Source organism: Nanorana parkeri, unplaced genomic scaffold, assembly GCF_000935625.1.
Source record: "Nanorana parkeri isolate BGI_ZX_2015 unplaced genomic scaffold, ASM93562v1 scaffold237, whole genome shotgun sequence".
Classification (NCBI taxonomy): Eukaryota; Metazoa; Chordata; class Amphibia; order Anura; family Dicroglossidae; genus Nanorana; species Nanorana parkeri.
In genome coordinates this window covers 590,450-600,416 of record NW_017306505.1, presented here as the reverse complement: position 1 = coordinate 600,416, position 9,967 = coordinate 590,450, and the positions used below count along the sequence as shown (strand labels likewise).

Here is a 9,967-nt window from a genome sequence, read left to right as displayed (position 1 = left end):
TCCCCTTGTTATGGCCTCAATACCTGGCTGAGTGACAGTGTAGGGTAACTGGCAGCCATGTTATGACCTCAATACCTGGCCTAGTGACAATGTAGGGGAACTGGCAGCCATGTTATGGCCTCAATACCTGGCTGAGTGACAGTGTAGGGGAACTGGCAGCCATGTTATGGCCTCAATACCTGGCTGAGTGACAGTGTAGGGGAACTGGCAGCCATGTTATGGCCTCAATACCTGGCTGAGTGACAGTGTAGGGGAACTGGCAGCCATGTTATGGCCTCAATACCTGGCTGAGTGACAGTGTAGGGGAACTGGCAGCCATGTTATGGCCTCAATACCTGGCTGAGTGACAGTGTAGGGGAACTGGCAGCCATGTTATGGCCTCAATACCTGGCTGAGTGACAGTGTAGGGGAACTGGCAGCCATGTTATGGCCTCAATACCTGGCTGAGTGACAGTGTAGGGGAACTGGCAGCCATGTTATGGCCTCAATACCTGGCTGAGTGACAGTGTAGGGGAACTGGCAGCCATGTTATGGCCTCAATACCTGGCTGAGTGACAGTGTAGGGGAACTGGCAGCCATGTTATGGCCTCAATACCTGGATTAGTGATAATGTAGGGGAACTGGCAGCCATGTTATGGCCTCAATACCAGGCCTAGGGACAATGTTGGGGAACTGGCAGCCATGTTATGGCCTCAATACCAGGCCTAGTGACAGTGTAGGGGAACTGGCAGCCATATTATGACCTCAATACCTGGCCTAGTGACAATGTTGGGGAACTGGCAGCCATGTTATGGCCTCAATAACTGGCCTAGGGACAATGTAGGGGAACTGGTCTGGCAGCCATATTATGACCTCAATACCTGGCCTAGTGACAATGTTGGGGAACTGGCAGCCATATTATGACCTCAATACCTGGCCTAGTGACAATGTTGGGGAACTGGCAGCCATGTTATGGCCTAAATAACTGGCCTAGTGACAATGTAGGGGAACTGGCAGCCATGTTATGGCCTCAATACCTGGCCTAGGGACAATGTAGGGGAACTGGCAGCCATGTTATGGCCTCAATACCTGGCCTTGGGACAATGTAGGGGAACTGGCAGCCATGTTATGGCCTCAATACCTGGCCTAGTGACAATGTTGGGGAACTGGCAGTCATGTCATGGCCTCAATACATGGCCTAGTGACAATGTAGGGGAAATGGCAGCTATGTTATGGTCTCAATACCTGGCCTAGTGACAATGTTGGGGAACTGGCAGCCATATTATGGTCTCCATACCTGGCCTAGTGACAATATTGGGGAACTGGCAGCCATGTTATGGTCTCAATACCTGGCCTAGTGACACTTTTGGGGAACTAGCAGCCATGTTATGGTCTCAATACACGGCTTAGTGACAATGTTGGGGAACTGGCAGCCAGGGCCGGCCTTAGGGGTGTGCGAGCTGTGCAGCCGCACAGGGCGCCATGGCAACAAGTCCCTAGGCCAGGTATTGAGGCAATAACATGGCTGCCAGTTCCCCAACATTGTCACTAGGCCAGGTATTGAGGTCATATGGTCATGTTATGGCCTCAATGCACGGCTTAGTGACAATGTAGGGGAACTGTCAGCCATATTATGGTCTCCATACCTGGCCTAGTGACAATATTGGGGAACTGGCAGCCATGTTATGGTCTCAATACCTGGCCTAGTGACACTTTTGGGGAACTGGCAGCCATGATATGGTCTTTATACCTGGCCTAGTGACACTTTTGGGGAACTGGCAGCCATGTTATGGTCTTTATACCTGGCCTAGTGACAGTGTAGGGGAACTGGCAGCAATGTTATGACCTCAATACCCAGACTAGGGACAATGTTGGGGAACTGGCAGCAGCCCTGTTATGGCCTCAATACCTGGCCTAGTGACAGTGTAGCCATGTTATGGTCTCAATACACAGTGTAGTGACAATGTAGGGGAACTGGCAGCCATGTTATGGCCTCAATACCTGGCCTAGTGACAATGTAGGGGAACTGGCAGCCATGTTATGACCTCAATACCCAGCCTAGGGACAATGTTGGGGAGTTGGCAGCCATGTTATGGTCTCAATACCCAGCCTAGTGACAATGTTGGGGAACTGGCAGCCATGTTATGTCTCAGTACACGGGCTAGTGACAATGCTGAGGTGTTAATTCAGGAGACGGTTATTATATAGAGCATTGTTCTATTACCACAATGAGGTATGAGGCACTGACAGCCATTATATATACGGCACTGATTTTTGACCACGCTAAGGTATTAGGCACTGATAGCCATTACTGAGGACACTGTTCTATGACCACACTGAGGTATGAGGCTCTGACTTCCATCATACAGGTCACTGGTCTATGGCCGTAATTAGATATGAGGCACTGACAGCCATTATACAAAGCACTGTTCTATGACCACACTGATGTATGAGGCAATGACAGCCATTATACAAAGCACTGTTCTATGACCACACTGATGTATGAGGCAATGACAGCCATTATACAAAGCACTGTTCTATGACCACACTGAGGTATGAGGCACTGACAGCCATTATACAAAGCACTGTTCTATGACCACACTGAGGTATGAGGCACTGACAGCCATTATACAAAGCACTGTTCTATGACCACGCTGAGGTATGAGGCACTGACAGGCTCATTCAGTGATGACAGTCGGTGTTTCACGCCTCAGACCTGTCAAAGAACTGGACAGTCCGCCGGTTACCATGACAATAAACCCGGCTAGGCCCAGGAACGGGTCACTTCCGCTGACGTCACCAGGGACACGTGGATCCAAGATGGCGGCCGCTGCGGTGAGTGTCCGACTGGGAGATCTCCGGGGCCCCAGGGAGGAGAGGGGGGACCCCGTGGAGTTTGGGGAGAGGTGGGGGGCGGCTGACTGGGTAAGGGGAGTGTGGCGAGGAGGAAGGGGGGCACCGGGCGGAACCGGAAGCCAGTGTCAGGGGGGGTGCTGACATCCCGGAAGTGCAGAACCATAACACCCCCCTGTATAGAGGGGTTGGGGGGCCCGTGAGAATAATTTAGTGAAATATTGATGAGGCTCAAAGCTGTCCAATTACTGTCCTTTCTGGTCTGCCTGGTGGTGGGGCCCTACAGTGGGATAGGGGGGCCCTACAGTGGGATAGGGGGGCCCTGACTATAATATAGCATCAACAGCAGAGCTCCTCCCTCTTCACCCAGTGTATTGGGCCCCTTACAGTATTGGAGTTCCTGACCTCCAGCTATATATACACAATGTATGAGGCCCATAACTGTATTAGGGCCACTGACCCTCATCCATTTACATTCAGTGGATTCAATATATGGGGCCCATTACTGTATTAGAGCCCCTGACCCTCTATCTACATTCAGTGGATTCAATGCATGGGGCCCTTTACTGTATTGGGGCCCCTGACCCTCAGCTATCTACATTTAGTGGATTCAATGCATGGGGCCCATTACTGTATTAGGCATTTGCACAGTCGACTGACACCAGATCCAGTGTATGGGCCCCCGTTTGTAGTGCTCTGTATCTCAAACTCACTTCTAGTTACCCAGAAATTATTAAATATTTCCAAAAGCTGAATTTTCTATTACCATAAAATGCTGTAATGGGATTGCACGGGATGTGATTGACTCCTGATATAGAGATGTAAAGTCACACGGGATAGATGTGATCATTACACAGAAGTAAACAACTCTCGGGGATAATGTACATGTAATGTAATATAAAACTTCCATCTATGCTGGAGCAGAACAATCCAGTGTATATCCCGTGTGCGGTGCTTACAGGCCATTGTGTGTAAATTCCTTCTATTGACTAGAATATTAAATCATCCCAGCCCTTGGAATGGATTTGCACACATACACGTTTACATGTTTTTCACCTGTGCCAGTAAGCTCCTCCCTGAATGTAGAATTGGAGCACTGTGTTTTAAACCCCTGAAAGGTGCTCTAAAATATGAAACATCACAATGCACACGGACACGTGACTGAAATCGAGCTGCGTTCAGAAGTAAAACAAAATGAAAAGTGGCGTTTGCCTGTGTACACGAGGATCCACCCATACATACACGCATGCAAACATGCGTTGGGGGCGCATACGTGCAAAAAAGACGATTGCGCCCATTACGCCGCACATGTTACATATTGCTGCGAACGTCCCAGTGAGAGCAATCATTTTAGGGCCATCAATCACTGATAACACTAAACTGATGAGCGGTAACAGCTTTTCTATTTTACCAAAAAACTGGGTAATAATAAATGTTTTCTAACATAATGTAAAAGAAAACTTTTTTTTTTTCCCAAAATTTTTTGTAATGTTTCCTAATTATAGTAAAAAATTAAAACCCCCCAGTGGTGTTTAAATACCACCAAAATAAAGCCCTATCTGTCCCCAAAAAATGGTATAAAATTCATTTCAGTACAGCGTTGCATGACGGAATAAACGTCAGTCAAAGTACCGCAGCGCTGAACACTGAAAAATGGCCTGGCCAGGAAGGGGGTCTAAACACCTGGTCTTGAAGTGGTTAAAGGAGAACTATGGGGTCAGTGCTTTTCCCCATAGTTCTCCTAAGGGAAACGGGAGGACACAAACTAGCGTCCTCCCGTCACCCAAAGCTCAGTATACAGCTAGCGGTATACTGAGATGCCGCGGCCGGGACGGATCCCGACATTACTGCCGGGATCCGCCCAGCTGCGTTATTGACAGCTGGCTCTGCCTATCTAGAGGCCGAGCCAGCTGTACCCGCCCCCGTCCGTTCCGCCAGTCAGCACTGGGGAGGGGGGAATCCCTGCAGGGAGCCGTGACTGACAGGCACGGCTCACTGCAGGGAGATGATCACTTCCCGATCTATTGAGCCTACATGTGTGACAGTCTCATTGTCACAGGTCGGCTAGAACTATGAGGCTGAGTGATTTTCACATACAGATGCAGTGCCGTCCGTCCGTTTTTTTACTACGGGCGGACGGCAAGAGGTTAAGTTTATAATGTAGCTAAATATTTATTTGGGCTAAAGAATAAGGTTAAAATGATATTATTTTTGTGCTTTTTATGATGTAATTTGTAGTTGTCATTAGTAAAGACATGTCATTCTCCTCAGTAGTAGGAGTCGTGGCCTCCATTCACACCATGACATTTGCACATTTTTGTGGTTTCTTTGGCCAGATGCCAACAATGTACAGGAAGGGTCATAAGCTTCTCACCAAACTTGTTGTAGAGTTTGCATGTGTGTTTTAGTGACTGATGTTTTTTTTTTTGGTATATTCACTTTAGAGCATGCGTAATAAAAAAGGGAATTTACTAAAACTAAAGCAGACAGTATGTGGGGTACTGGGGTCACATCTAGCACACTAATTTTCACACTGCCGGAAGCACTCACTCTGGTAGACAGGTCCTCTTTCTGGATGTATGACTTGTAATATCTTTTTCTAGGTGACGTATGCATGGCTGCTGATCAGTCTCTGCCTTCTTCATGGGACGGGTGCCTTCTATGTACCCGGTGTGGCACCCATAAATTTCCACCAGGATGCCCCTGTGGACATTAAGGTGAGAAGCCTTTCATCTAGTTATTATTGGTGCTTGATAGCGGTGACTTCTTGTTGAGACGTGTGTCCTCTCGCTGTCTTTACCAGGCTGTGAAACTGACCAGTTCCAGGACCCAGCTGCCCTATGAATATTACTCCCTGCCTTTCTGTCATCCAGATACAGTCACATACAAGGCAGAGAATCTGGGTAAGTGTGGACCAGGATGTACGGGTGGGGAGGGTGAAAGCTTTCCATCCTATATGGGCAGTTATATGTTTAAAAAGAAAAGGATTCGTGGTTTCTTTTTAAGCCTAGTTGTATAAATGAAAATCAAAATCAAATGCCTGCTCTGTAAAACCAAATGTTTGGAGGGAATGGGCTTTACAAGAAGGAGACTGCTAAGGGTTGCTAAAAGAAATTCAGTCATGAGATATTATAAACTTGGGGTGGGCAACCTCGGCACTCCATCTGTTAGAGCTACAAGTCCCATGATGCCTTGCAAGACTCTGACAGCCACAGGCATGACTCCCGTAGGCAAAAGTATGATTGTATTCGTAGTTTAATCACAGCTGGACATTGCCTACCTGCCATAGAGGCCGATCTCTGCTTTTGAGAATGCAAGTTCTCTGATGCTTCGGCTTCAATGCCATCTGAGCTGTTGACCCTATGTATAGAGATGAGGTTTTCTGATACCTTTACCGTATGATCATTCCATGTCTGCGCCCTGAAAACTAAGTCATCAAAAGGATGTCACCAGCTTTTAAAAACTTGTATATCTTCACTAGCAAAAAGTTTCCCAGCACACTCACCAGCCAGCATGCAAAAAAAACCTGTCTAACCATTAAGGTTAAAAACAGATGTTTAGATACACGTCTTCTGCAGAAAATGTGAATGCCGCACAGCCGCGCCAAGGCACCTCCTAGATAGTGCGGTATAAACTCTAAACTATGAGAGTCTCCATCTTGGAGCACATGGGGCACAAGATCAAATTGGGTGCAGGTTTGTCAGGAGGAAGCCTAACCTCCCTTAAAGGAGAACTATGAGGCGAGTGCTTTTCACTCACCTCATAGTTCTAGCCGACCTGTGACAATGAGACTGTCACAGGTCGGCTCAGTAGATCGGGAGGTGAGCGAACACATACCGGCGTTCGCTCACCTTTCGATCCTGTCACGGCTCTCTGCCGTGACAGGGGGAGGGGCTGGATTCCCCCCGCTCCGATCCGCCAGCGCTGACTGGCGGAACAGACGGGGAGGGGCGGGTACAGCTGGTTCTGCCTTTTAGATAGGCCGAGCCAGCTGTCAGTCACGCAGCTGGGCGGATCCCGGCACAATTGTCGGGATCTGCTTCAGCTGCGGCGTCTCAGTATGCCGCGAGCAGCTGCTCGCGGTATACTGTGGCGTCTAAGTATACCGCGAGCTACAGCTCGCGGTATACTGAGCCTAGGGTGACGGGAGGACGCTAGTTTGTGTCCTCCCGTTACCCTAAGGAGAACTATGGGGAAAATACTTTACCCCATAGTTCTCCTTTAAAGGCACGGGAACGCACAAGGGACCCCGCACATCACAACGGCAGCTGAGACCCCCCATGTGTCACCGCACCAGATCAGTCAAGCAAAACAAATGGCAAACGCACTCTTCAATTAGTTGTCGTGCATCTTGCTATAAAGCTGGTAACAAATTGATGAGTGTGTTTGCCATTTGTTTTGCTTGTATATCTTCACAGCGCCATCCGTGGTCACTGCAAGCACCCACCAGGATTTTATAGAACATCCTGTACCGGTAAGGGGGGCAGCAAGACCCCTATATAATATTAGACACAGCCAGGCGACTAGCATTTTCAAAAGGAGGTCAGCAGTGGAGGCCCCATGGGACAGAGTCCCTTTTAAACCAATGTCGTGATGTTGACGATGGGCTCAGAGAGCATACACGCTCCCTGTGTTTTGCTGTATAGCACAGCATTGGTAGGGGGATCACTCTATTATGTCAATGGATCCCAGTTCTTCTGCCAGGCTTGTCAGGTTCCTGTATGCGTGTGAATTTAGATGATGGCTCCGAGCTCTCTTTGAACTGTTTTTTCTCCATTAGGTGAGGTGCTCCGGGGTGACCGCATAGTCAACACTCCGTTCAAGGTGCAGATGAACAGTAACAAGAAGTGCGAGATTTTGTGTAGCACTCCCAGCAAGCCCCAGGTGCTGAATGTGGAAGACAGCAAACTGTTCGCTGAGCGCATCCAGGAAGATTATTATGTCCACTTGTGAGTTACCGCTCCACTGATCAGGAGGCTCTGTGCAGTGTATTGTCAGAAGCAGTATTGCTGATCACTTTATGTATGCAGAACGGCATGTCCTTCCTATAGTGGAAGATGTTTCTGTATTATCACTTCTGTAACATTACGTAAAACAAATTGCTTGCTTTTTTGTTGAAAGCTCAGCAGCAGGCAGCTCTAAGAGGATGGGCACATAACAAAAAGGGGGAGCTATATATCCCTAGCACAGGAGGGAGAGTTCCTTATTTAAATAAATATATTTATTTGTACCATATGTACCATAAGAACTGTCTTCCTGTGTGTGTCTAGGATAGCGGATAACCTGCCGGTAGCTACTAGACTGGATATCCATCTTGGCCACGAGGAGGATGATAAGAAGAAGGAGCGGGATGTGCAGTTTGAGCATGGATACCGATTGGGGTTCACTGACAACAACAAGGTAAATGTGCATCTCTTCCCCTGGTCCCTGACCATCTCTTGTAGCATGTCCATAGTCTCTGACCATCTATATTAGCATGTCTCTGGCCATCTCCTGTATCATGGCTGCAGTCTCTGACCATCTCTAGTAGTATGTCAGCAGTGTATTACCATCTATAGTAGCATGTCTCTGGCCATCTCCTGTACAATGTTTGCAGTCTCTGACCATCTCTAGTACCATGTTGTTTTGATAACCGCATCATTTGTTTTTTTTTTCTTTTTCAGTTCTACTTGCACAATCATTTGTCCTTCCTCTTGTACTTCCATCGGGAGGTGGTGGAGGAGAATCAGGAGCACACGTTTAGGATTGTGAGGTTCGAGGTGGTACCACAAAGCATCAGACTGGAAGGTAATGTGTGTTCATTGATCATTCAGTTTTTTTTTCCTGCTGATTGGATTTGTCAAGTGCTCATAGATGCAACCAATAGGCGATCATCTGTTTGTGAGGTTTCCCAGCATGCCAGAATAGCTCTGCAATGCATAGCCGAATGCTTCCAACAATCACTTGTACTTATCATTTCTAAGGAAACCTGCACACGGCTGAATAAAGGGATCCTTCTATCCTTTTAAATGTTTATGATGCTGGACAGCCAGCATATGAGGCAGTCTCTGTCTGACTTGCTGCCGCTTCTAGTGCACAAGGTAAGAAGCTCACAGTGTGCAGTGACATCAGAGTAAACAATTTAAGTTCACCTGTGCAAGACTGAAGGGAAGACCAGAGTTTAGCTTTCAGGTATATGAAAATCCAATCACTGAAGGTCCTTCTCTGCAGGAGGTCAGCAGCACTGAGGTGTAACAAAGGATGAGAATACGGTGAAGACAGGTATTTTACCTAAATGTCATGCATTTTGGCCTTACATCTACTTTGATTTGTTTTGATGCAGACCTGAAAGGAACGGAAGAGCGAGCCTGCACAGTACCAGATAGCTCCAATTCTGCTCCCCAGGAGATTGACCCAGCGAAAGAAAATAAATTGCTGTTCACATACTCTGTGCACTGGCAGGTAGAATCATGGTGGTGTTGCTCTAGCATGGTGAAGGGGATTATGGGTGGTGAAGCTCTTGCTCAGCTTTCCTCTTTTTCTGCCATCAGGAAAGCGACATCAAGTGGGCTTCTCGTTGGGACACTTACCTAACCATGAGCGACGTACAGATCCACTGGTTCTCCATCATCAATTCTGTGGTCGTTGTCTTCTTCCTGTCAGGTGAGCGGAGGGTACTAGGGCAATTATCTGAGGGGAGCCTATGAAGCGCTGAAACATTGGTGGAAGTTCACATGTTATACGCGCAGTTAATCAAGCACTTGTCTATCTCATGCCTTGCTGCAGCTTCTCTATAAATGTTAATGATTGTCTTCTGTTCATCAGGTATTCTGAGCATGATTATAATCCGAACACTAAGGAAGGATATAGCAAACTATAACAAGGAGGATGATATTGTAAGTGTCATTGCTGATGCTGTTTTAACTCTGTCATGTGACCTTAAAGGAGAACTATGAGGTGAGTGCTTTTCACTCACCTCATAGTTCTAGCCGACCTGTGACAATGAGACTGTCACAGGTCAGCTCAATAGATCGGGAGGTGAGCGAACACATACCGGCGTTCGCTCAACTCTTGATCCTGTCACGGCTCTCTGCCATGACAGGGGAGGGGCTGGATTCCCCCCTCCACGCTTCGATCCGCCAGCGCTGACTGGCGG

General features: G+C 47.7%; 1 protein-coding gene across 1 annotated transcript in view; it reads left to right on the top strand.

Moving 5' to 3' along the window:
- Window positions 1–2,753: 2,753 nt before the first annotated feature.
- TM9SF4 (transmembrane 9 superfamily member 4) overlaps window positions 2,754–9,967 on the top strand; it is a 27,472-nt gene continuing 20,258 nt past the window's right edge. Inside the window, exons 1-9 of the mRNA XM_018556431.1 lie at window positions 2,754–2,814; window positions 5,436–5,549; window positions 5,636–5,735; window positions 7,613–7,781; window positions 8,103–8,232; window positions 8,496–8,619; window positions 9,155–9,273; window positions 9,363–9,474; window positions 9,637–9,707. Coding sequence (XP_018411933.1) covers window positions 2,800–2,814; window positions 5,436–5,549; window positions 5,636–5,735; window positions 7,613–7,781; window positions 8,103–8,232; window positions 8,496–8,619; window positions 9,155–9,273; window positions 9,363–9,474; window positions 9,637–9,707 — 954 coding nt within the window. The 5' untranslated portion in view covers window positions 2,754–2,799. The remainder of the gene's footprint in view (window positions 2,815–5,435; window positions 5,550–5,635; window positions 5,736–7,612; window positions 7,782–8,102; window positions 8,233–8,495; window positions 8,620–9,154; window positions 9,274–9,362; window positions 9,475–9,636; window positions 9,708–9,967) is intronic.